Here is a 26,577-nt window from a genome sequence, read left to right as displayed (position 1 = left end):
GGAGAGAGTACATGGTTGAGATCACAGAGCTCCATAAGGACCAGAGTTAGAAACCCCAGCACCCACATTCGACAACTCCAATTCTGGCTTCTTCTGAAAACCGGGGGAGGGAGGGCGCACACTGATAATAATGATCAATATTAAAAGGACTGAAGGTTAGGTTGGGCATGATGGCACATACCTGTGATCCTTACACACGAGAACCAGAGGTAGGAGGATTGCTGTTAAGTTTGAGGTCATCCTGATTTATGTAACAGTTTCCAGGCCAGCCAGGGCTACATACCAAGATTCCATCTCAAAACAAAAAACCTGAAAGTCATGGAGGTGGATGTTCCAGCCACCTGGAGATGACAGGGACTGGGGAGGAACTTGCCTGTGACTTATGAGTTCCCTCCTTCCCTGATAAAATCCTTGCACAAATTGCTGACAACCATGTGATACCACAGCCTGATGTTTTCTTTACGTATCTGCCTCTATCACCAGCCAGACTCTTCTAGAAGCAGAGCATGCCCTGTCTCCACCTGGACACTAGCCAGAGTCCAGCCAGGAGTCTGGCAGAGCAGGGTGGGGACAGCTTGAGCAAATGGCTTTGGGGGTTGCCAGGGTCCCTTTGCACTCACAGCAACAATGGCTGGCTAAGAGCAGTACTGACACCTTGCCTTCCCCCAGGTGCAGGTGGGAAGCACACCTCAGGACCAAAGAATTGTTGGATACATCGCCTGCACACACCTGCATGCCCCACCAGGTAGGTCACAGCCTGGGGTTTTCTGGGTTCAATACCTGGGGCCTGGTCAAGCTTCATAGCCTGGTCTCTGTCCCGCCTACAGAGGACAGCGCCGTCCGGTGTGAGCAGCTGGACCTGCTTCAGGACTGGCTGGCTGATTTCCGAAAATCTACCTCCTCGACCAGCACAGCCAACCCCGAGGAGCTGGTGGTGTTTGACGTCATCTGTGGAGATCTGAACTTTGATAACTGCTCTTCTGGTGAGGCTGCACTCTCCCTCTCAGATCTGAAGCTCCAGGCACAGTCACAGACTACAATTAGGGGGCTTGAAGAACTTCTAGTCCTCATGTGTTTTATGTGGGAAATTTAGTAAGACTGATGTGTCTCTGACCCACACTGAAGTCCTAGCATGGGGACAACACATACATTGCCAAAGAAGCAGGGGCCTCTGGCTGGAGACAAGGAGATACCCTCAAAATGGACCCTCCCAATTGGAAGAGGGATTCTTCCAATAATACTGGCTTAAACTGAGCCAGGGAAACGGCTCAGCCTTAGCTCAGTGGCTAAGAGCACTGGCTGCTCTTGCAGAGGACCCAGGTTCAATACCCATCACTCACATGGTGACTCACAACTGTCTGTAACTTCAGTTTCAGGGTAGCCCATGCCATCTTTTGACCTCTATAGACACAGTGGTACATAGACATACATGCAGGCAAAACAGCCATACACAGGAAATAAAATGGATAAAAAATATTTAAAAGCTGGCTCAGCAGGCAAAAGCACTGCCCTAATGAGCTGTGCAAAAATTGTCCTGTGACCTCCCATGTTTGCTTGCTCTCTCTCTCTCTCTCTTTCATTCTCTCTCTCTCTCTCTCATACATGAACATACTCATAAATATTTTAAATACAAAAAGCTGTTGGCTTAAACTATAGGGCTATGCTAGGTACGGTGGCCCATTGTCTGAAGTCTCAGAACACAGGAGGCAGAGGCAGGAGGAATGCTGCAAGTGTAAGGCTAGCCTGGTCTACATAATGATTTCTAGGCCAGCTAGGGCTACATGAGTCCTTGTTTCAAGAAATAAACAGGGGCTGGAGAGATGGCTCAGAGGTTAAGAACACTGGCTGTTCTTCCAGAGGTCCTGAGTTCAATTCCCAGCAACCACGTGGTGGCTCACAACCATCTGTAGTGAGATCTGACGCCCTCTTCTGGTGTGTCTGAAGACAGCTACAGTGTACTCATGTACATTAAATAAGTAATCTTAAAAAAAAAAAAAAAAAAAAAAAAGACAGACAGAAAGAAACAGCAGTGAAACCTTTTAGGGTAGAAAAAGTCAATCATCGTGAAGTTTTAAACAACTGGTTAAATCTGTTCTTACCAAGGCCTCCTCTGAGGTAGGAGTAGCTTTGAACCTTCTGTGGCCTGGTAGCCTCATGACTGACTCTCTAGCAGGAGCCACAGCTCCCCGGGGAGCCTATGGCTAGGGTGGAACTTGAAGCCTGAGAGTTCAGGCCTCACCCTTAGAGCAGGAAAGCTCAAGGTCTCACCTGGGATCCAGGATGGCGCCCCCATCTGGTGGTAACAGGAAACGCCATCAGAACCTTTCATGGCCAGGGAGGCATCCATCAACAACAGTGCCAACTCCGGGATGGGCAAGGAGAATTCAGTCCCCACCATGGAACACACAGAATGACTTTCTTCTGTGGGACACCAAGGCTGTCACACCAACACAGAAACTCCTGCCCCAGCACAGGCCTCTGTGTTTTGGTCATGACAACTCCTGGCATTACACATACAGCAAGAGGCTTTCAGAGGGGCTCCTACTAGGAATCCCAAACCTTCCTTCTAGGCGTGGGGTCGGGGGGGTGGTGTCAGAAAGACTTTACTGGTCCAGTGAGTTGCCAGGACACATGGTTCTCTGAGCCATGTGTTAGCTACTCCTCCCCAAGGGCTAGACATCCAGATCTTAGAGAGAGCAGGAGTCCTGGCTGCAGCATTATCAGTCCCCACAGTCCCCACAAACCATTTGCCATGGGCTGTGGGGAGGCTTGGGGGACAGAGATCAGAGTGTTGGGTACATCCTGGGATACAGAAAAGCAGTGACCGATGAATGCCAACTATGGGACCATTGAGAGAACCAGAAACCCAGAGTGCTTAAGAGACAGGAAGCTAGTGGCATAGGAGTAAGTGGCAGGAACCAGGCGACAGCAGGTGCCTCGGGTCACACAGCATCCTTCTCTCCATTCCTCCCACACAGATGACAAACTGGAGCAGCAGCACTCACTGTTTACTCGCTACAAAGACCCCTGCCGCCTGGGGCCTGGGGAGGAAAAGCCTTGGGCCATTGGTAAGCAGGGGACTGGGCTAACATGGGCTTCCCAAGAACCCTGAGGAAGGGGACAGGCCCCAGGCAGCTGTACGGAGGGAGACCCCTAAAGGCCTGATGTCCAAGGAGGCCACCCCTGAGGCTAGCTTGACCTGCTTCAGTCCCCTTTCTTCCTGTTCCCAGGTACCCTGCTGGACACCAACGGTCTCTATGATGAGGATGTGTGCACCCCGGACAACCTTCAGAAGTAAGTGCTCACACTGCTGAAGGATGCCAGGGACCACGCATCCTAACCGGCTCTCAGGTCTTAATGAGGAATCATGCAAGCCCTTACTGGACTGTAGAGGGATGGGGGCTGGGCAGGTTCCTGGGAAGGCCAATTCACTCAAGCCACTAAGGGCTTCTGTCTGTGTGTCAAGAAGCCCTTACGCAGGAGAGAGAAGAGCTGGGTGGAGCCATCATCGCCCTCATAATCTAGACATTTCAGAGGCTTAGAGTCTGGGAGGGACAGGTCCTAAGGTAGCAGTCAGGGTCTAGGCTCACGTGGAAAAGGCTCCTGTTGAATACAGCTCATTCAGGAAGAGCCAGAATTTCCAGGATCAGGTCAAGGGCCAAGCCCTAGAGAGCTGCTGGCTAAGGGATCTGTGGAGAAGGGAATCCCGTGGCCTCTACCCACCTACTAGGCAGATAAATGCACATGGAGAGCATACACAATGTCTCGAAAGGCGATTCTACTTGACCAGCTCCATCCTAGAACCCAGCAAGGCTTCCTTAAGGGATCCAGTAGAGAGAAAGGCCAATAGCAGAATGGATTTATAATTCACAGCCCGAAGGTGTACAGAGCCACTGCCATGGCTCCTTGCAGCTAATTTGAGCCCATTAATTACATTATAGACTAAATTTGAAACATCATCCTATGCTGAGAAAATTATCTTTTCATGAGATGATGATTAAAAAATGACTATTAGTAACTCTCAGATCATTGATGTTGGAATTAATCATTAAAGCAAAAGACAGTAATGGATTATATCTCTGAGCTGTTAACAATGCCCTGAATGTCATTAGTGTATTTATCTTAAGGCTGATAAAAACCTGTAGAAAACCGTGTTTACCAGCCTGGCCTCCCCAGGCACTTCAATCGATCTAGTGTTAACCACCTGGAGGCCTGGGCAGTGTCTCCCATGCCAGCTCCCGGCCTAACCTGCTCTTGGTAATGTGCCTACAGGGCTCCTCCGCTCTCCGGGGCTGCTTGGGTTCTCAGGGGAAAGGCTACAAGGAACCGTTAGGCATGCAGATACCCCATGGGCTTCCTGGCTCCGAGAACATCCCCCCCAAACCAGGGGCCATAGTTACAACTTGTGTTACAAAGGAAAGAGCACTCAGAAGTTTGGTGACGGGCTGCTGGTGACTTGCTTCTTAAGGACACACTCATAAAATAGCTGAGACCTCCAGTGGAGGTTTTCCTGGTCCTGGTAGCCCCTGCCAATCTTACATAGTCTTGGGGCTTCCAGAAAATGCCCGAGGCTCAGACAAGCTGCTTTTTGCTCAAAGAGAAGAGGAGGTTGGGAGAGGGGCGGTCCCAACATGAGCACAAGCCAGGAATGTCGTGACCAGTAGTATCCAGAGTGTAGAAGGGGACCAGGAAACTGGCTAGCCTGAGGTGAGGACAGCCTGTGATGGATGGTGGAAGGCCTCTTCCCACTGGCTAGGCCCTCTGTGGAGCCGAACTACAGGCTAAACCAGAGGTTTGGTCTCCTCTTACGTTACAGAGAGTATGGCTCCACAGGCCAGGGCTGGCACAGAACTTTAGCTCCTTTCCCTTCTGCCTAACAGGGTGTTGGAGAGCGAGGAAGGCCGCAGGGAGTATCTGGCCTTTCCCCCCAGCAAGAGCCCAGGGGCTGGGCAGAAGGGCCGGAAGGATCTGTTGAAGGGCAATGGCCGCCGCATCGACTACATGCTGCACGCCGAAGAGGGGCTGTGCCCTGACTGGAAGGCTGTGAGTCTGAGGCTGGGCCCGCAGCCCTGTGTAGTACTCTGAACCCATCCCCCGTCCCTGCTCCTTTAAAATGAAATCCATCGTTCCCACAGCCTGAAATCCTCTGAACGACCCTAGCCCTCTTGGCCCTCCACCTGGAACCTCCCACCAGGCCGTCAATCCCTGTCCCCAGAACTCCCCTTCAAGAGCACCTTCTCTCTGGAGCTAATCAGAATGTTTCCACCTCTTTTCCCCAACCTAGGAGGTAGAAGAATTCAGTTTTATCACCCAGCTGTCGGGCCTGACCGACCACCTCCCCGTGGCCATGCGGCTGATGGTGTCTGCAGGGGAAGAAGAGGCATAGACCAGCCATGCCACAGTCTCGAGCAGTGGGGCCTCTGCCGGCCCTTCAAGCCGCAGTCCGTGCCTGGGCTGTGTGCCCTCCATTGAGCACCGAGTGCTGGGGGAAGGAGGGCAGGGGACAGGGAAGAGCGAGCCCATCAATCCCCTGCACGCCTGGGAGCCAGGCTGCTCTGTGCCTCTGGGCCATCTCTGCGGACAGAGGACTCGGGCCAGCCTGGGAGCTCCGGCGGCCTAACCAGTGCCATTCTTTCAGTCACGATTTTCTACAGAAATACACAGCACAACCTAGTTTGTAACCCAAGGGTTAGTACAAGGACCGGGTTTCTGTACTCTTTGTATCTCTTCTCAAGCTTTGTCCAGGGTTCATTACTTGTGTCTGCTGCCAATGTTGTCTCGCATGCCTGCACCCTCGCATGCCCGCTGCCCGCATGCCATGTGCCACACTGTAGCACCCACACCCCTTGCTCGGGCCTCACCGAAGGCCAAACTCAAAACACAAAAAAACACAATCAGAACCAGCCAAAGAAGCACTTCCTGGGCACAGCTGCCAGCTCTCCCCGCTCCAGCTTGGTGGGGAGCGACTGACGGCTGTCATTACCTGCCAGCCCAGGGCTCTTCCCAGGGTCTTGCATTCAAGGGCGATTACATTTTAAGAAGAAAACAGAAAAACGTTAAACACAAAATCACCCTTCACTTAGGGTCTGTAAGTCACTGGGTAGAACCTGTGCTCTTCCCCAGCCCACACAGCAGGGTCCAGCTGGCTCTGGCCACCCCAGCAGCTCCCGTAGGAGACTCACACCAGCTCTGGGGCCCTAACAGGAAATCCAAGAGGGCATCACTTTTGTACACGAAGGGGACCCAGAATATAAGGGGGTGGGGGGTCCCGATTTTGAAACCGACAGGTTCATAGCTTCTTCTCTCCTACCCAACATGTCCTCTTTTGCGGGGCCCCTTCGGTCAACCCCTTCCTGAGGACTTCCCTCACCCATGTATGGCTGAGCTCAGGAACCACTCGCCTGTCAGGTTGCACCTCTGGCCTCCTAGGTCCACCCTTCCACAATGGCTACCCTGGATACAGTAGCAGGAAACCAAGATAGAGAGAATGGCTTCTTTATCACTGCAAGCTCAGGTGGCCAGCCAACAGCCACTGCTTGTCTAGAGCAGGGCTAATTCCAGACAGCATCCAGAAGCCACTCTTGCCAATGTGTGACTAGAGCCAGTCCCAAGCTCAGCACAGTAAGGCTGCTACAAGCCCACTGCTCTCCACCTGGTCCTGCTCAGGTGCCCAAGAGCACACCGACTCTGCCGACCTACCTTCAGAGAGCAGAGGCTGATCCCTGACTACACGGGGAAGATGTCTGTCTCAGGCTGATGAGCTACTGATCTGAGGGACTATTTGGGTATTCCCGGTGGCCTCTTCAGAGTGCTCTGATCTTGTATCTGGCCTGGCGATGGAGGGAGCATCAGGCCCCTGTTGTTGGGACCTCTAAAATGTTGGTGCCCTGAAGCTGTGCCTTGTCACCCACTAAGTAGCAAGAGGGATCCAGAGGGGCACACATTTGTCAGATGCCAGGCCGTGCTGAGTGGTGATCCTTCAGAACATGGGCAGTTTAGTATTAGGGCATGGATAACTGGTGACACTGGTTTCTTACCCTCTTGGCCTAGAGAACCCTGCCCATGCTCCAGTGTCCAGAGCTAAGACAGCCTTGCTGGGTTCTCTGCTGTGCCCCTCTTCTGCCAGGGCCTGGCCTCCCAGAAATCTGGGAAGCCCTCATGGAATAAAAGGTCCCTAACTCCTGGAAACAACCAGGATCCTATCCATTCAAGGTACCATTGGGCAGGCCCAATCCTTAAACCAATGGCACTGTGTACAAGGAGAGTAGATGAGGCCGAGGCCACAGTCAGGGTCCCTAAACCCGGGTTAGGGTAAAAAGTTTGGAGTCAGAGCCGCATCCTCCTCTCCTTCCCAACTCCCAGGGCGGCCTTAGGCAAGCTGTACTGCCCTGTGCCTCTGTTATTACAAGGTCACCTCTACACGGTCAGGTTCTGAAATCCAGAGGAGGGACAGCCTGCCTTCAGGTCCCCTACACATCTCAGCACTGAGGCCATGCCCGTCTGCCACACACTCCGCTCGTTTGCCTGTAGTCTCAGGGCTCCTGTACTGCCAGGCCTTTCTACTTCAACCTTTAAAACAGAGGAGACATTGCCAGGATCCCAGACTCGGTGACATCCACGGCCGACACGGGCGGACACAGGGATCGCCTGAATCCTAACGGGCTCTGCCGGCCCAGGACCTCTCAAGGGAAGCATAGATAAGTGTATTAGCTTAGGAAGGACCATTCAATTTGTCTTTATTTGTCCAACACCACCTGGAGTTCTAAGTATGAATATTAACCTTGATGCTTTTTAACTATTGTATTAACTTGCTCAGATTTAGAAATACTGTTTTAAAAGAAAAAGAAGAAACTTTTTTAATTTCTGTATTTTTTTCTGTATTGTATCCTTATGGGACATTAGGGGTTTTATATGGTAAGACACCCAAGGTTTTGGTAAAACATTATCAAATATATATCCAGACGATTCTTCCCTAGAAGAAAAAACAATCTCTATGCCTGATTTAAAAAAAAAAAAAAAAGTTGAAAAGAGGTGGATTTTCCTTTATGGTGCTGAAAGGAAGACGGAGACTGAGGAGAAAATAAACCCGTGAGGAGGCTCGAGCTCGGCGTCTTGTTCTAGCCTTATTTTCAGGACAAACTGGGGAGAACCTTTTGACTTCCAGAGCTGATCCCAGCCTAGGGACTCTGGGAAATGACTGAGCACACAGCCCAGGTCTGCCACCTTGGTTCTACTCCTCGGTCCCTCCCAGACTGTTTCAGAACATTAGCAAGTGCATGGGTGGGCAGAGGTGGGACAAGGCTGTGGCCGACTGGGAATCTGCACTTTCTGCTTGAGCAAGATTAGGCCATCACAGCAGAGGCCCTCAGACAGTCAGACAGACAGAAGGCTACTCTCCTAGTTTTTTCCCAGTGCCTTCCCACAGGAACTGCTGGATGACAGCCTCTTCCCAGGCCTGTGAACCACAGCCTGGCATCTGGGTCTCAGGGCTTAGCAATCCCCCTGCTGGTGTGCACTGAAGACACAGATCCAAATGTTTATGATGTGGCTTGGTAAAGCTACTTGGGGTGGGCATCTCCCTGGCTAATTCAGAACTCTCAGTCACTCACCAGCCTATGCTGCCTGCCACACCCGATGCTGTGCAGATGCCGAGTCGGTGCACACAAGGAAATAAGTTCCTTGGCCTTGCTTCCCCATTGAGCCACAAGCCATTCAGAGTCTGCAACCTGCTGGCTATTTTATTTCTCAATAAGATGTCAGCTCAAAGTGTCTGCAAGCCTAAACTCCATGGTGATGTCTCCAGTGAGGGGGTGAAACTCCACAGCATAGCTGACTGACCGAGGGCCATCCAGAGGCGCTCTGGGATCCAGTGTGGTGCTGAGGAAGTACACAGCTTGCTTGCAGTGGGGGTTCCAGCAGCAGTCCCCCTGCATGAAGAGAGCAAAAGGATGAGGATGGTCCCGGACACCCAGGCCACCTTCCCAGCATATGTAACTCACAGTGGGAAATAACCTGGGCCACCTGGGAGTGCTCTGCCCTGCACAGGGACACTCAGAGCACAAGGGGTACAAGTAGCTCGAGGGCAGACACACACACACTGGGCTTTGTGTCCTTGGTCCTACCTTGTCTTCTGCAGGGTTCATGAGGCCGGTGCTGATCGTGCTGTCTGGAGTGAGCTGATACTCCATCCACAGGACAGCCCCATGGCTCTTCCCGGGCCTGGGAGGGAATATAGAGCCGAGCAGTCAGCAGCCGTGGAGGAGTCCAACAGCATCCCTTCTGCTTTTCTGAAACCTCAGCCAGTGCCATCCCTCCCAGGCAGGAGTGTACTTAGCATTCCTTACCCATGTAGGTAAAGGCTAGACACAGCGGAGAGCCAAAACAGCCTGAGAACAGAAACCTCTGGATACAGCTCGCCCAGGGGCGGACAAGGAAGATTCCCTGGACAGTGGCATCTGCCCTGCCCTTGCTGCCTGCCCCTGGTGCAGAAGAGCTCTGGCATATGGCTCCTGTAGGTAGGAGGCAGCACCCTATCTACTGTGAAGGGAGCTGGAGCTACGTGGGGTCTCCCACACCTTGCAGCAAGTAGCCTCACCAATCCTGACCTGCTTTAACTCCTAAGAGAATTCAGGAAAATGGGCCAGTGCGTAACCATAGTAACCAAACTATTTGCAGTTTGGCTCAGGGTCTGCAGGTGGGAAGGTGAGCAAGGCTCACCCCAGTTCTCCTTCAGCTGCACATGCCCAAAGGCTGTGGGACCCATCCCCCCACACCCCCAACAGGACTGGAGCATAATTCCTGGCCCAGGAGTTAAAGAGTTTCCAGGCCATTTGTCTTTCACAACTGTGTGGCTGCTAAGCCCCCTACTATCTTCACCCCACAACTCCCAGCAGCTCCCACTCACCTTGTCAGCTCCATTGTGCCCTTGGATTGCATAGGCTGTTGGGGGATGGGCTGCTGGAAATCAAAAGTCAGGATCTCTTGAGGCTTGGAGAGGCTTCTGCAGGGGTATTCCCACAGTGGGTGTGGCTCTGCCTCCCTGCTTTCTCGGAAATCCAGGGAGTGCTAGAAGAGAAGAGAACATGGGATCTGTAGAGATGAACTGTAGCCAGCCAGGGACACTCTTGTCTCTGGCCCAATCTTCCTGGGGACCTGTAGTCATATGGAGCAGCGTGTTGTCACTTAACACTGGGCTCCTGGGCACAACAGCCGATCTCTCCCTTCCATGTTCATCCATCAGAAAGTCACTTTGCCTCTCCAAATCTCAGCTTCCTTTTCAAACAGGAATGACAATGCCTGCTCTTGACCCAATGCCTTTGTTTTGGGAGAAAAAAACAGGCAGGCACTCACCTCTCTATGGCACTGCCCACTACATGATAGCACCCAACAGGGGCTCAGAAGCTCAGGGAGAGGAACGTGTGAACAAAGTCAGTGGCTGGGAAAAGCACAAGGACCTATGTGAGAAGAGGCCGTGTGGGCAGAGGCAGGACGGGGACACTGCCTAGATGAAGTGAGACCAGGTGGAAGGCTCAACTAGAGTCAGGGACCCACTGTAGAAAAGGCAAGATACAAAGGGGTGGAGAGGTAGGAGGTTCTGACAGGGCTGGAGACTCCCTGCAACCTGGTGTGGAAGCACTGAGAGGGGAAGCACAGCAGCAGGGGGATGCCAGAGTAGAAGGCCTGCAGCCTGGGAAAGCAGGAAGTCAACCCCCGATGGTGCTCAGCAGAGATGTCTACCTCTGTAGACATCCCTTCCTCCTCCCCCCTCCTCCTCCTCCTCTTCCTCCCCCTCCTCCTCTTCTTTTTGTGACAGGATCTCTTTACACAGTTCTGATTGTCTTAGAACTCACTATGTTCACCAGGCTGGCCTTGAACTCTTGGAGATCCTCCTGCCTCTGTCTCCCACTGGTTTAAAGACAGGGCCTCCGTGCCTTGCAGCTATCTTCTTCAAGCTTTCTTTTTAATAGTTTAAATTGTGTGTGTGTGGGGGGGGGGGTAACGCACGCCTCTATGTGTTTTTCCCACGTTCAATCCAGATGCTGGAGCAAGGGACTGGTACCATTGGGTTCTCAGTTAATGCTCATAGTGGGTCAAACAAAATGGCAACGCTGGCCTCATCATCTAAAGCAGACACTCTCTCTCTCTGTCCCATTCACGCTGCCCACACTAGGCCCTGCTAGAGTTCTGTGTCTGTGTGAAAGGTTGGGCAAGATGTATGAGCTGTATGTCAGAGCTGTATGCCTGCCTACTGTCTATGTTTTCAGAGACACTAGACCCTGAACCTCAGAGCACACTGATGCTGCGCACTATCATCAAGCTATATTCTGGGTCCCCTGCACCCTTTATTACATGGACTTTGGGTGTTGTTGTTTATGAGTATGTGTGTTTTGTCTACACATATGTCTGTTTACCATTTGCACACCTGATACCCATGGAGACCAGAAGAGGATATCACACTCCCTGGTGCTAGAGTTACAGATGATTTGAGCCACCATGTGGGTGCTGGGAATCTAATGGCAGACCTCTGGAAAAACAGCCAGCGCTCCAAACTGCTGAGCCATCTCTTCAGCCCTTTAAGGGTTTTTTGTTTGTTTTATTTTTTAATTATTTTTTTAGACTTGAGGCAGTCTTGCCAAGTATCCTAGACTGAACTATTAATCATCTCACCTCAGCTCCAAGTGGGAACAACACGCAGCAGGTTAGACAGCCTGCTCACCTTGATCATATCATCCATGATGTGTACATCAAAACCTTCACATTCACCGCAAGGACTCCGGATCCGCCACAGGTCCTGTGAAGGAAGAACAGTCCTAGGTCACACACCTGGGCCACAAAAATGGCTTCATGAACATGGGTCAGGAGAGACGCTGGGCAGGGTGACACATTCTAATCTCAGTGCTGGGGAGGCAAAGGTAGGTGGATCTCTGTGAATCTGAGGCTACACAGAGAGTTAGAGGACAGCACTGACTCCCAACAAACCAACAAGCAGACCCAGAGGCATAGCTCGCTGCTCCTCTACACCAGACACAGACCCCCCAAGGAAAAAGCCACAAAGACACTGAAGAGCCAGAGTGGCCTGTGTGACAGACTGGTCTAAGAACATGTAAACTGACATGACACTAAGTCTCCTCCTAAGGGAACAATTATTCAGAACGCCTAGACTGAGCATGCTGCAGGCAGCTCTCAGGGACCTGGGGGTCTGTGAACACAGCATGAAGGAGAGAAGACCCCCAAGCACACTCCGGCCAATCTGTCTCCTGCCCCTGCCCCTTAGTCAGGTTAGAGTAAGCACACTTTTCTACAGCCACTCTTTAGTCATGAGAGCCAAGACCCGTATGGAAATTCCATTGGGTAAATAACAGAAAAATGCCCAGAAATTAAGAGAGGGAACCATGAGGCTACAGATAGAGCCATTCTCTTACAAGAATATCAAACGTGATTCACTCTCCATTTCAGGTACAAAGCACTTCAAAATCCTTTTAATAAAAAAATGCCTTTCCCAAAATGACTTGGTGACTACTGTGCTTCTGCTTTGATGAGAGAATTAAAATGAAGCTTTTCAATTCCTTCTTGCATAAAAAAGAGAAATCCCCATCTCGGAACGCTCTAACAGCCGCGGCCTCCATTCTCCTAAGAGCACGGCGAGCTGCACAGTCACAGCTTGCCTCCTGAAACACTTAATTTATGTCTTTAATTATTCTGATAAGCCACAATTGTAAAATGACAACACACAGTCATTTCCATTTCATATGTCAAATTACTGCTTTTTAAAAGTGCAGCCTTCCTTTATTCTGTCCTGCAGCCACTGATGCAGGAAAGAAAAGTCTCCTGGGCGGGGCCCTAGTACTCCCTCTGCACTCAAGGACTCTCGGGCACACAGCCTCCCCAGCCCTGTTGCTTTTCCATAGAGTCCTAGGTCACCTACCCTGAACTCCACAATCACGGCATGCAGTGAGGCGACCTGGGGCATCACCACAGCTCCAGGTGCTAGGTGTCGGTCCACAGAGGTACGGACATACCAGAAGTACAGATTGTGCCATGGCAGCAGGCTGGTGGTGAAAAAGGGTTCACCCAGGAGGAGAGAGACCTGGAAACAGGACAGGAAAAACCAAGCTGTGAGGGGCACTCAGCAATTTCACAGGAGCATGTAACAGTCCATCCACCTGTCCATTCATCCGTTCATTCATTCACTCGTTCATTCCCTCAGTTAACAAATGTCCATGCTCCTGAGGACACAGGATAGCAGAACAGAGGAAGGATCAAACAGGGGAGGGGCAGCTGTCACTGGAAAGAAACCGAGGTTAGGTGCACACAGGGGCTTCAGAGAGGGCTTCCTGAAGGAATTCTGCCAACCCACAAACAACTGTTTCACCCCAGTGTATCCATACCAGATGAACAACATGTCATTGTCAATGAACTCAAGCAGATGTGGACACTGGCAGCAAGGCCCCTGGCAGACGCCATTTCCATCACCATTTGTTGAATAAGCAAACAGATTTATAACTAAGAGTCAGAAGTCAGACCGCTGGGCAGAGACCAAGCAAGGTGTGAGTGAGAGCAAGGCCCTCTAGACCTACGTCAGGAGAGATGAAAGGGCAGGCCAGTGAGAGGCGGCCAGACCAGCCAGGATGCAAATAGCTAAGGAGGCTCAACTTGTCCTGAAGGCAAGAGGCCTTCCTAAAAGCTTTAGCCAGGGATTCAAAAGATAGAGAGCATGGACTTTAAAAATCCTTCTGAGGATCATGAGGCATACAGGCAGAACACTGCGAGTAGAAAGGTGACTGGTGACACTCCAAGGGAACATTACAGCACTCAGGCTGTGTGGGTCAGGAAAGCCCAGGCAGGGTCTGAGACTCTCCATGGAGACGTCTCCGTGGGCAGGAAGCAGAGGACAGGCGACAGACACAGCAGGTGTAATACACTTGGCCATACACTTTAAATGAGTGACTTGTATGCTGAATGGATAACTCCCAAGCTGTCATTTAATAAAAAGCGTGAGGGGAACTAGGCGAGAGGCTTACACACAGCTGATGAGAACATGAAAAGATGCTTATGATCACTGGCTATCAAGAAGAAACAAAGTCAAACCATAATGGCAGCGAATGTGTTCCCACTCAAAAGGAGAGAACCACACAAGGAATCCTTACACACTGCTGGACAACAATGCAATAGTCACTTCTTCTTTTCTCTATAATGTATTTTTCTTTATGTGCATTGGTATTTTGTCTGCATGTATGGCTGTGTGAATGTCAGAAATGCAACTGGAGTTACAGATAGCTGTGAGCCACCATGTGGGTGCTGGGGATTGAACACAGGTCCTCTGGAAGAGCAAGCAGTCAGTGCTCTTAACAGCTGAGCCACCTCTCCAGCCCTCAGTGGCTTCTTAAGAAGTTACACACAGGGCCGGGCATGGTGGTGCACGCCTTTAATCCCAGCACTTGGGAGGCAGAGGCAGGCAGATTTCTGAGTTCGAGGCCAGCCTGGTCTACAGAGTGAGTTCCAGGACAGCCAGGACTATACAGAGAAACCCTGTCTCGAAAAAACCAAACCAAACCAAAACAAAACAAAACAAAACCAAAAAAAAAAGTAAAAAAAGAAGTTACACACAACTAGCCATGGTGACACAGGCCTTTAACCCCAGCACTCAGGAGGCAGAAGTAGGAAGACCTCAGTGGGATGAGGTCAACCTAGTTTAAAGAACAACCCTGTCTCAAAACACAGAGAAGCCTGCAGGGAGCTGGTGTTTGGTAACGCCGGGGTTCCTTCCTGATGAGCAGTTCTGGGGGTGAGAAGACCTGAGCAGGAAGAATCCTCTGAAGAGGACTTTATGTGAAGGGGAAAAGGAGAGGCAGTACTCTGTGTTCCTGTGTCCCATTCCTTACCTTCTTGCCCTCCAGGTCTGCAGATGTCAGCAACTCAGGCCTCATCAAACCACTCTGCTCTCATGTGAGAGGCACAGGAGCCCCGCTTTATGCTCACTGGGCTTTATACAAACTCTTACCCACTCTATAGTGTTGAAGGTGAGGTCTTGCCTGGCCAAGCTACATGAGAGACATCACACAGCATTTAGCCAAGGCAGCAGGGTGGGACTTAGGCCACCTTTGTGCTACTCCGTTCCCACTCAAGCAGCCCCAGTCCAACATGAAGTCCCATTCCTTACCTTCTTGCCCTCCAGGTCTGCAGATGTCAGCAGCTCAGGCCTTTTATTGATGACACTGATTTTATCTTCCAAGTGGTTAACCTTGAAGATCTTTGAAAGACAGAACGTAACCGGTTACACTCATACACTGTTTTGGACCAGGGAGAAACAACTGCGGGGCAGAAGGTATATGGAGAGCTTGCCTGGTGTGCCAAGGCCTGGACCGATCTGCAGCATCATAGAAAGCTAAAAACTAACCCCTCTCAAAGCTACCACCTCTGCTGAGTTCTCACCAAGTGGCTCTAAAGTACCACTTTATCGGCTGTGGAGACATCACCTTGGGGATCTCCTACGGACCACCAAAGAGGCCAGGAGCAAATGGCAGCTCATCAGGCAGGACCTATATTGGTCTTGCAGTTTTGGTAGAGCAGGTTACTCCCAGGAACAAATCACTCGATTCTATTTACACAGAGACGTTAGCTTCTTAGTCTTAGGTGAAATGAGAAAAGACTAAGCTTCTTCAACTACAAGAACTAAAAGCAGAGCATAAACATTTGCTTCTGACCGGATGCCAGAAGCCTGGCATGGTGGTACACAACTTTAATCTCAGCACTTGGGAGGCACACCTCTGTGAGCTTAAGGCCAGCCTACTTTACACAGTGAGTTACAAGCCAGCCAAAGTAGTTAAGACCCAAGTTAGTGAGACCCTACCTCAAAAGCAAGCAAACAAACATCCTACTAAATGGATGTCTGCCCCAAAGCCAAAAGGCCTTCTTGCAGGTAGGAGTTACAGCCATGAAGCAGGACTGGCTCTGTCTTCCAGCTTCTGGTTGTCATGCAAAGTCACCCATGCCAGACTTGGAAGGGCAGGTTCAACAGGCCCCGCATGAACCTGGTAACAATGTCACTTACCCTTTTCATCAGTCTGTAGGAAGCTACTGAACTCTCAACTGTAAACACCTGAAGAGAACACAGGACATGGAGTTACAGAGAGTAGGCACTAAGAGGAAAACCTTGTCAAGAGAATACTAAGACAATGGCCTGGCCTTGCTCCCTCCCTGGGACGCAGCTACACTGGATATTCACTCTAGAAGGAGGCTAAAGCAGAATCCCATGCTGCAGCTCCATAGCCATTTCTTGTTCCTGACCATATGGAAACAATAAGTCCTCAGCACCCAAACCAAGCCACACCCAAAACCACACCCACAAAAGCTGCATCTGCTTTGGTCCCAGAATCCCATGCCTGGACCACACCATGCCCTAACTCAAGAGCCAACCTTTTAAAAAGTGAACAACAACAAACAGGAAAAGAAAAAGAAGTAAAAGACTGAGAGGAGAAGACCGGCCCTTACAGAGCCAACAGAAAGGCGCAGCCCAGCGGTACCTGCTCTGCTCCGAGGTGATGGGCCAACACGGAGAGGAGACTGCCATCACTCACACAAAGGCAGATGCTACCTGGCCGCAGCACCTGCAGGAAAGGGGCAGGGTGAGCACAGGTTCCTCAGTCCTCGGCTCCTCGGGACAGTCTAACAGACGTGCTTCCCTCCCCCAATGCCACTCACAGGCTTTTTTTTTTTTTTTTAAGTTTTATTTTATGTGTGTGGATGTTTTGCCTTCATGTGGGTTTGTAACCACTGCGGCCAGAAGGGGGAGTCAGAGACCTTAGAACTGGAGTCACAGATGGCTGTGAGTACAAGGACCACCTTGGAGCCTCTCTCCAGGCCCAACAGATTTCTGAATACATCAGCTCTCGTCTCCTCTTCCTTACGGCCAAGCTCAACGTTCTTGGCCCCCACCCCATCCCGCCGGCCTCCTCAGCACACACGATAACCCACTGTGGCCTTTACTCCTCACTTTCCCACCAGGGCCCGCTGTAGGAAACACCCTCCACAACCCAGTCAGAAGGCCCAGCTAAGACCTGCTCCACTAGCAGGAAGGTACCTTCTAGTTCATGGTGACAAATTTCTTCCCTATCTGGCCCATGTACCCTTCCAGGGGCTCCGTAAAGGTAGAGGTGCCTATATGGGTCACAGACCCACCAGAGAAGAATTTATGGCGGCTTGGAGTCTTCTCTCCCACAAAGTGCACACGTGTGCAGACATACTTCTGTATACAGCTCCAAGGGGCTCCTGAGACTCCTAAATCCCACCTGGGCTGAAGCCTAGGTCAGAGAGCTCCACGGTCTGATTACATATTAGGGGATTTCAGAAAGGTGCAACAGATGAAAACAAGAGCGGCATAGCTGAAGGTGGGGCTGGTGAGCCCAGAGGGAGAGGCTCTCAGGGGAGCTCTATGGGGACAGAGAATGCCCGGCGGACCTCACAGAGCAGAGAACAAGGTGCGTCCAGGGCAAGCTCTCAGGCGCTCTAGTGTCTGCTCCAGGTGGAGTCAGGTGAAGACAGTCCATCAACAAGGAGACAAAAGAAAATGTCAGGACACACCATAAGCAGAACAGTGAGTCCCACACACCAAGAGAGGGACACTTACAGTCCTCAGGGCTTGGGCATAGTGATCAGTTCTGTCCTGATCATTGATTTCTCCAAACCGAGGCCGGTTCCAGAGCAGATGAGCCTGACAGTCACACACGGGTCGCACTTGGTAGGAGGCGCTGTCACTCTCATCAGGGCTGAGCAGGGGGACGAAAAGCCAAACATAAGGGATAAATACTCCATACTGGAAGGGCTGGAGAGATGGCTCAGAGCCATTAAGAGCACTGATTGCTCTTCCTGAGCTCAATCCCCAGCAGCCATCATTCCCAGCAACACAGTGGCTCACACCCATCTGTGATGGGATCCGATGCCCTCTTCCAGTGTGTCTGAAGACAGCTACAGTGTACTCATACACATGAAATAAATAAATCTTAAAAAAATATTCCAAACTGGAAACCTGAGATCATGAGGACACAGCACAGGAATAGTACCAGAACTCAGCCTAGACCCTGGGAGATGCACGCACAGGGCTCTCCGAGACTCTAAGTGAGTCTGGACACCAGCACATTACAGGTTACAGAGCCTGTGAGTCTTTATTTTTCCTATATTTGTTTTAAATAGAACTTATCAATCCATAACAGCTTCTACATATACACGAACACACTGATATATCCTGCCACAAACTTTTGCTTTGTAAATTTTTATTATTATTATTTCATGTGTGGGGCTGGGGAGTACCATAACACAAGTGTAGAAAAGTCAGAGGACAGCTTTGTGAAACAGGTTCTCTCCTACACTATAGATTCTGGGGAGTCAACCTAGGCCATCAGACTTGGCTACAAGCACCTTCACCCACAGGACCATCTTACTAGCCCTTGCTTATTTTATTTTGTTCTGATATAAATCTGCCCATTCGAATCTCTGCAAGGTCTGTCCCTAGACAGTTTACATCAATGCAGTCTCTGAGGGTTACTCCTCCACCCCAACAAGCAGGTGTACCTGGTTTTCTGAAGGCTGTACCACACACAGTAGTCATCGTGGTGGGCTACCAAGCATCGGGGTGAGCCCTGCACAACAGGCTCCTCCTGCGGCAGGAAGTACACGCACTGCATCCAGTGGTCCCGCCACTGAAACGAAGAGCAGAGAGCCAGCTCTCACCATGCTGTGACAACAATGCTTCCAACCCAGTGGCCCAAAGCCAACTATCAGCTGCACAGAGACATGGCATGGACTCTAAGTGCCTACTATGGCCCTCAAGAGTAAGAAAAAAAAAATCTAACCAGAGAAGCCAGTGTCCCTAAAGTTTTCTGGACCCTTCCTGACTTTAGAATACATCACCGAGGGCAGCAGCCTTCTGAGGTAACTTTAAAAGGGACAAGTGCAGTCTCTGCTCTCCTCACAGCAGCGCTGTCTTAGGGTCACTACTGCTGTAATGAGGGACAAGTGCAGTCTCTGCTCTCCTCACAGAGCAGCACTGTCTCAGGGCCACTACTGCTGTAATGAAACACCATGGCCAAGAGCAGGCTGGGAAGGAAAGGGTTTATTTGACCTATGCTTCCACATTCTGATAATCACTGAAGGAAATCAAGAGGCACTCAAGCAGGGCGGTAACCTGAAGGCAGGAGCTGAGGAGGAAGTCATGGAAGAGTGCTGCTTACTGGCTTGCTCAGGACTGCCAGCCCAGGGATTACACAATGGCTGGGCCCTACATCAATCACTAATTAAGAAATTGCCCTGCAGCTGGATCTCATGGAGGCGTTTTACCAACTTAGGTTTCCTCTGTAAAGATGACGCTGGCCTGTGTCAAGCTGACATACACTAGCTAGCACAGGAGCCAACACTCTTACCTTCACCTGTTGGACTGTGAGTCATCTTTCATTCCAAGGAAAAATTCTCTGCCTCACAACCAAAACTGACCTAGTGGCCAAGAGGAAACCTTGTTTTAAGAGCCTCTAGGGAGGCATCCAAGGCTTTAAAACCCATTAATAGCCTCTTGTCTTCTCAGTGGCTTCAAACACAGAAAGGTCAAATATAATACATAGTATCTAACTGGATCCTAGGCTAGGAAAACAAAAGCTAACACTTCTGGACAATTTAGGGAATTTCTATTTTGAACCATATTAGATGTTGTGGAATAGTATACTATTAATTTTCTTAGGTGTTATGATAGTATTTTGCTTATGTTTAGTTCTTGTAAGTATCAAAGGGTCGAGTTGTCAGATATGTGTAATTTTCTTTCAAATGGCTGAGCAGAAAGTGTGCAGTGAGGAAAGGAATCAGACAGCGAACATGGAGAACAGTAACGATTATTATTAGACTGAGGTAAATGTATGACCAGTGTGTTCTCACTGACTGCCATTCTACAACTGCTCCAAACAACAATTGGGAAAACAGAGGCTGGGGAAGATGGCTTAATTGGTAAAGAAACTGCTGCAAAGGCTTGAGGGCCTGAGTTTGAATCCCCAGCACCTATGTAAAGCTGAGCAGGTGGGTGCCTACAACCTGGGAGAAGGAGCGGGCAGAGGCATCCCTGAGTGGGCAGGCAGCTGAGCCAAATCTATCAGGTTCAGTAAGAGATCATGTTTAAAAAATGATGATGGAAGGTGACTTGCCCTCTGGCCTCCACACATCCATGCAGAGGCCCACCCACAGGCACACATGCACACACTAACAAGTACTAACATGTACATACACTACATTCACCATAACTCATACACACACCACACTGTTTCACACACACCCAAAAGTTTAAAACAACAGTTTTTATAGTTTATTCCTTTGAATTAAATGGAATCTTTAAGAGAAGTAAAATATTATAAATTGTGAAACATGATGTACAGAGATTCTGACTGGAAATTAAAAACCCAGAGCAGCCAGATGGTGGTGGCACATGGCTTTAATCCCAGTCCTCAGGTGACAGAGGCAGGTGGATCTCTGTGAGTTTAAGGACAGCCTGGTTTACAGAGTGAGTTCTAGGACAACCAGGGCTACAGAGAAACTTTCTGGAAAAAAAACAAAAAACAATCAACAAAACAAAAACCGGAGCATCAAACATGTTAGGCAACTATTCTAACACTGAGCTCACTTGAGCCCAGTGTTAGATAATAGGAAATAGTGATAATCCTTACATATAGGAGCGATGGCTCAGTGGTTAAGAGCGCTGACTACTCTTCCAGAGGTCCTGAGTTCGATTCCCAGCAACCACCTGGTGGCTCACAATCATCTGTAATGAGATCTGATGCCCTCTTCTGGTGTGTCTGAAGACAGCTACAGTGTACTCATATACAATAAATAAATAAATAAATAAATAAATAAATAAATAAATTTTTCTTTCTTTTCTTTTTTTTCAAAAAACTTTACTTGTTTATTTTATGTATGAGTACACTATTGCTCTCTTCAGAGGCCCCAGAAGAGGGCAGATGGTTGTGAGCCACCACGTGGTTGCTGGGGATTGAACTTGGGACCTCTGGAAGAGCAGTCAGTGCTCTAACCCGCTGAGCCATCTCTCCAGTCCCGAAATTTTTTTTTTTTTTAATTCCAACATATAAAGAAAACAAGAAGAAAAGATAAAGCTATAGTCACACAAATATGTGTGGAACGGTATCAACCATACCAGGACACTTGGTGGGTAGAGCAGGTTGAGGCCCTGGAAACCCACACCTGAGATGGTGGGCGCCTCTCTGCTCCCTGTGCCCTGCCAGATTCCTGGCCTGGAGCATGTGCCACACTTCCCACATAAGGAAACTGAAAGACATGTACAAATGACAAAGACTATGATACAGAGTAAAACAACAAGCCATTATTATTATTATTATCATTAATTTTGGGGGCAAGGAGGCAGGGCCTCACTATGTAGCCCTGACTGGCCTGGAACTTGTTAGATAGACCAGGCAGGCCTCAAATTCACAGATACACCTGCCTCTGTCTCCTGAGTACTGGGATTAAAGGCCTATGCCACCACAACTGACCGGTATATTCTTATAACCTATAATATACATGTCTTGGTTTTTAAGGGAAAAAAGGTACTAGCATTTGAAAAAATTAGAATAAACTATCCTAAAAAGTCAGTACCTGAGTTAGATGTGTAGCACAACCCTGTGATCCCGGCCCTGAGGAAGCTGAGGAAGGCATGAACTTAGGCCAGCCTGGGCTACCTTGTGAGTTCAAGCCAGCTTGTTATATAGCAAGATCTTGTCTCACAAAAGGAATTAAAATTAAAAAAAAAAAAAGACGTCTGGCTCAACTCTAATGGGGTGACCACCTGCTTATTGTTATTTCTAGAAACTAAGGAAACCAGGTCCTGTCAGACTCTGGTGGCATAGACGCAAATGAAGACAAGGCTTGTTGTACTTGCCTGAGACATATCTTATCCCCTTGTTCCTGGATTTATCAAAAAGGCAGTATCTAAGATGTCTACTGAAATATAAAGGCTGACAGAGGAAAAACAGCTTAGCTTTGCTCAGGTTTGTTATTTCTTCCTGTACTGTACGAATTGAACTCTGAGTGACCCAGGGTGCTTCCCTAACACCTCTCCCTCCCACACACCCTATACCAGGAGGCTATGAGTTCTGCACCCATACCCTGAGAGCTGCCTGTTCACTGACAGACACAGCGTGAGAGACACAGGCCCTTAAAGGTGGCCTTTCTGTTGTTCTTTTCCTACAAAATTAAGGATACGATGATTATCTTGCAAGTGTGTCACTCTGCACGTAAGCAAAAGTACCCAGGGCCCTAACATCTGTCACTTCCATCCAGGTTGGACTGTGTCATCAAACTTTCTGATTTTTATTTACTAATGGGTAAGAGATAGTATTTAGTTGCAGTTCATTTATGTTGTTTTATTGCATAGCAGTTTAAAGGAGAAAATTTATATGTTGAATAGTATTTCCATTTTCTAGTTCATATTCCTCTGCTCATTTACCCTGAGTTGGAGGTGGATTCTGAATCAAAGGCAGTGAGGTTGTAGTTCTCCATTCCCAGTTGAGTGAGCCCCCTGGACCATGGCAGAAGGTGAGGAGGTACGTGACTATGCCAGGACAAGAAGAATGACAGAACTAATTCACTAAGACTTCTGTTGCTCACTGCGGTCACTTGTGTCAACCATCCAGAGAGGAGAGGTCGACCGTACAACACACTGGCAGGCTGTGCTGATTTTATTTCTTATCACTTTTCTTTGTAGTATTTGAGAGGTGCAAATATCTCAGTATGTATATTCAGACTCATCTTGGAGAACAGGCCATCATTCCTCATCGTTGCTACATATTCAGCTGTGCTCACTATGTAGCGCAGGGACTCATGCAGGCTATGAAAGTGCTCTATCACTGGGTACGTCTGTCTTCCCAAAAGACAAATTCTTCTTTGCCTTTGACTGATACAGTGATCTAGGGGTAAAAAGAAACAAAAGTTCCCTGACTTACAGAATGTGCTCAGCTCCTGCCTCTTACCTGAAGCTCCTGCAGATCTGTCTGTGCCCAAAAGGGTGCCATGGTACACTTGATCTTGCCCTCAGGGTCCATTTCAATGTCCCACCAGGACAGAACCACCTGTGCTTGGCCAGACGCCAAAGGTACAAACTGCCTGCTATGGCACGCTGCCGAGCTGCTGACTTGCTTGCTGAAGTCCACGCTGTGGAAGAATATTTGAGAACTGAAGCATAATTTAGCTCACATGCACCTTTGTTAAACTTCCACAGAGACCTGCCCAACAATGGTACTGATGTGGAAAGGACTCAGCTAGGTTTCTGTTCCATAAAGACATCCGATCAAATGTCTCAAAGAACAGCCACCAGGGAGGTTCCACAGTACCTGAACATTGGCAGCACATCACTGAGGACAGTGAAGTCAGCAGACGACACCTGGTTCAGCTGAATGTCGTAGACTGAAGGCGCACCAGGACACCTCTCCAATTCTGAGGGGGGAATGATGACCTGCTCTCCGAGACCCGTCTGCACACGGACGGGAAACAGCTTGTTCCAGGACCACATCCTTCTGGACTCCACCAGCTGGGCGTAGACAGTCGCCCTGTGAGGCACTGCCTCGAAGTCTTCCTAGGTTTACAGCACAACAAACAGCACAGCAGTAAGTCAGGCACCTCCTCACCAGTGCCTCACACCGGTCCTAAGTTTTCAGAGTTGGCTGACTTAGCAACTCCAACACCTTCCCTGTCAGCAGAGTAAACTGCTTTCTCCCTACTTCTTCAAAGAAAAGCAAGCGCACCATACCTAACATGATTATTATTTTTAAAGACAACGTTTTGCTATGTAGTCTAGACTAACCTCCTACAGACAGTCTTTGTGCCTCAGCTTTGAGTACTAAATGACTTATGATGAGTTCCTAGTTACCTAGAACTGTTAAATGTTGTGAGAACTTTGGTTTTGCTTCAATCCCAGGTGTGGGGACTATGATCTGCCTCATGATCTAGTAGAGGCAAGATTTTACCAGCTGCAGAGTTTCTGTGATTGTGTGGTATTTTGAATTCTGGGAACTTTTCATAGTGCATATAAATGCTATGGGGCCTCAAAAGGCAAGGTGGGTAGGTTGTTGTTCAAAGTTTCTTAAGCAGTCATGCACAAAGAAGAAACAACGAAAAGAAGAAATTAGATATCTTGATGATAAAGATCAAACTTGCCCCAGGGAACTGGAGGGCCCTAATGAGCAGGAAATGGTCCACCACCAACCCCTTTCCCACCCCTGCCTTTACTCAGGGATCTCTTTCCTTTACTCTGTATTTTTTTTCTCTCTCTTATCTAGTGTTAAGGAGTTGGAAGGGCAGAAAAGGGGAGAAGAACCCAAGAAGTAGCAAAATCCAGCTACAATTAATTATGTCAAAAAACCGACAAAGTGACATGCTAATGAACTACCACAGACCTAGTAGAATCTTCCAAACAAGCAGCCATTCTGGTTTCAGGCTCCGAGTAACCCTTCAGTGCAGCCTTTACCCAGAACATCTGACAAAAGCCTTCCTGGATGTGAACACAACGAGCAGCCAGCTGTCCGCTCGGGCCTGCTGGGTTTGTCCAGCACACATGCGCATTATTCTACTTGTTGGGGGACATGAAAGTCTTCCTGCCCACAAACACTAGGGACCAGGAATTTTAACACACTGGGGCCTCAGCTTAATGGAGGAAATAAAATACCTGTTTTCCCACCAAGAGGTCTGGGAGTGGACACTGTCAATGACTTGATGACCTTTTGTCTCCATGGAGGACCTAGATCACCCACAGTGTTTATCCCAGACTCTCCCTCCCTAGGCCTTCATCTTTAACAGGACACATCCGTAGGGGAGATGTCACATGCATTTCAGCCTGCTGACTTCTACACTACCAGTCAGACACACTAGATTCTAGGCCTTTTAGCCCTAGACCCCACCCTCATGCTCATGCGTTTCTATGCAGTCACCCCTTTATTGTGCACCTAGAATTGGATGGATTACCAGGAAACCTGGAACGGGAATGACTGTTGGAGGGAAAACTTTCCCCACATTGCCCTGTGTTTTAAATACGCTGACAATGAAGCACCCAGCATTAGACACCCCGAAGTCTGATCTAGGGTGACAAAGTCAATTGGACACCTGCAGAGTCCCCATCACCTACTTGGCTGTGGTTCTACCTCCCGGCCTAGTAGTCCTATATCTTACTGCGTCCATCACCAGGCCCTGAAAACCCCACACGGAAGGGGATTTTTCACAGCTGGAAGTTATAAGCAAAAGTTTCTCCAGTTCAGCACTACTGCCACCTGAGCTGGATGCCTGCCAGGAACTGAAGGAAGGCCTGTGCTGAATGGTGTAGCAGCGGCTGTGTATGATGGTTGCAACCCCAGCACTCCCGGGGAAGGCTCTGAGCCACTACCTGTACAAGATGCTTGTGCGCATGCTCATAAGAGGGCAGCGCGCCCTCCCCAATCAGTTCGGTGTCAAACAGCTCCGTGATCAGAATGTTAGCACGACATGGCAAGTCACCATCTGAAAACAAGAGAACAGAGTCAGAAACACACAACAGACTAGGAAAGATATTTATGACAAATACATCAAAGAGACACGTCGAAAGTCGGAGCTGGAGACCCGACTAAGGGGTGAGAGTATGCGCTGCCCTCGCAGAAGACCCAAGCTAAATCCCTAGCACAGACATCTTAGCTCAGAACCCGTGAGCCCCAGCTCCAGATCGGATGCCCTCTTCCGGACTCTGCACACAACTGCACTCACATGTTCAGGCATCTGCGCACACACACACACACTTTAAAATAAAGCTTAAGAAAAAATAAAAAAGTTCAGGTCATTGAGAGCAGATGCACATGCTGAAGTATCTGGAAATAGACCTTAAAAACCACTGACATGGCAGCAGCAGAGTGGAAGGGGTCCTCTCTGCACGGCTCATTATGGCTTTGTCACCAACAGCACGCTTGCACTTCTTTCAACTCTCTGGTATTTCTTTTTTTTTTGTTGTTTTTTTGTTTTTTTGTTTTCTTTTCTTTTCTCTGGTATTTCTAAGAATGGGGGAAAGGATGGAAGGTGGTGGCACACTCCTTTAATCTCAGCACCCGGAAAGCAAAGGTAGGCAACCTCTGTGAGTTCGAGACCAGCCTGGTCTACAAAGTGAGTTCCAGGACAGCCAGAGCTAAATAGAGAAACCCTGTCTCAAAAAACAAAAACAACAAAAAATAACAAACAAACAAAAAACCCCCCAAACAACAACAAAACAAGATCAGGAGAAAAGGAATACCTTGGAGAAAAAAAAAGAGTCTATAAATACCTAAAGTATTTATAAAACTAAGCAGAAATATAGGGGAAAAAAAATACAAACAATTTCAGAGAAAAAAAAAAAGAAAACAAAAAAACCTCAAGATGGAAAATTTTTCCACCCTGACTAGCAAAACTGAAAAGCAAAAACTGAATGAATGACAGTACTTCAAGTTTGCAGAAAGGACAAAAGAAAGAAAGAAAGAAAGAAAGAAAGAAAGAAAGAAAGAAAGAAAGAAAGAAAGAAAGAAAGAAAGAAAGAAAGAAAGAAAGGAG

At 49.0% G+C, this 26,577-nt stretch overlaps 2 protein-coding genes across 9 annotated transcripts in view; one reads left to right on the top strand and one right to left on the bottom strand.

Moving 5' to 3' along the window:
- Positions 1 to 8,100, top strand: part of Smpd3 (sphingomyelin phosphodiesterase 3) — an 86,193-nt gene extending 78,093 nt beyond the window's left edge. For all 8 annotated transcript variants that reach the window (XM_029532458.1, XM_029532455.1, XM_029532460.1 and 5 more), the window contains 6 exons: positions 670 to 745; positions 828 to 983; positions 2,979 to 3,068; positions 3,231 to 3,294; positions 4,881 to 5,043; positions 5,285 to 8,100. In XM_029532458.1, coding sequence (XP_029388318.1) covers positions 670 to 745; positions 828 to 983; positions 2,979 to 3,068; positions 3,231 to 3,294; positions 4,881 to 5,043; positions 5,285 to 5,386 — 651 coding nt within the window. In that variant the 3' untranslated portion in view covers positions 5,387 to 8,100. The remainder of the gene's footprint in view (positions 1 to 669; positions 746 to 827; positions 984 to 2,978; positions 3,069 to 3,230; positions 3,295 to 4,880; positions 5,044 to 5,284) is intronic.
- Positions 8,101 to 8,711: 611 nt separating this feature from the next.
- Prmt7 (protein arginine methyltransferase 7) overlaps positions 8,712 to 26,577 on the bottom strand; it is a 36,710-nt gene continuing 18,844 nt past the window's right edge. The window contains exons 6-18 of the mRNA XM_021220185.2: positions 25,415 to 25,527; positions 23,373 to 23,614; positions 23,013 to 23,193; positions 18,568 to 18,695; positions 17,627 to 17,765; positions 16,524 to 16,607; positions 16,052 to 16,099; positions 15,161 to 15,250; positions 12,926 to 13,087; positions 11,717 to 11,791; positions 9,905 to 10,065; positions 9,123 to 9,219; positions 8,712 to 8,927 (exon numbers count right to left, since the gene is read on the bottom strand). Coding sequence (XP_021075844.1) covers positions 8,757 to 8,927; positions 9,123 to 9,219; positions 9,905 to 10,065; positions 11,717 to 11,791; positions 12,926 to 13,087; positions 15,161 to 15,250; positions 16,052 to 16,099; positions 16,524 to 16,607; positions 17,627 to 17,765; positions 18,568 to 18,695; positions 23,013 to 23,193; positions 23,373 to 23,614; positions 25,415 to 25,527 — 1,691 coding nt within the window. The 3' untranslated portion in view covers positions 8,712 to 8,756. The remainder of the gene's footprint in view (positions 8,928 to 9,122; positions 9,220 to 9,904; positions 10,066 to 11,716; positions 11,792 to 12,925; positions 13,088 to 15,160; positions 15,251 to 16,051; positions 16,100 to 16,523; positions 16,608 to 17,626; positions 17,766 to 18,567; positions 18,696 to 23,012; positions 23,194 to 23,372; positions 23,615 to 25,414; positions 25,528 to 26,577) is intronic.

The sequence above is a fragment of the Mus pahari genome, chromosome 20, assembly GCF_900095145.1.
Source record: "Mus pahari chromosome 20, PAHARI_EIJ_v1.1, whole genome shotgun sequence".
Lineage (NCBI taxonomy): Eukaryota > Metazoa > Chordata > Mammalia > Rodentia > Muridae > Mus > Mus pahari.
This window is presented reverse-complemented; position numbering and strand designations above follow the sequence as displayed.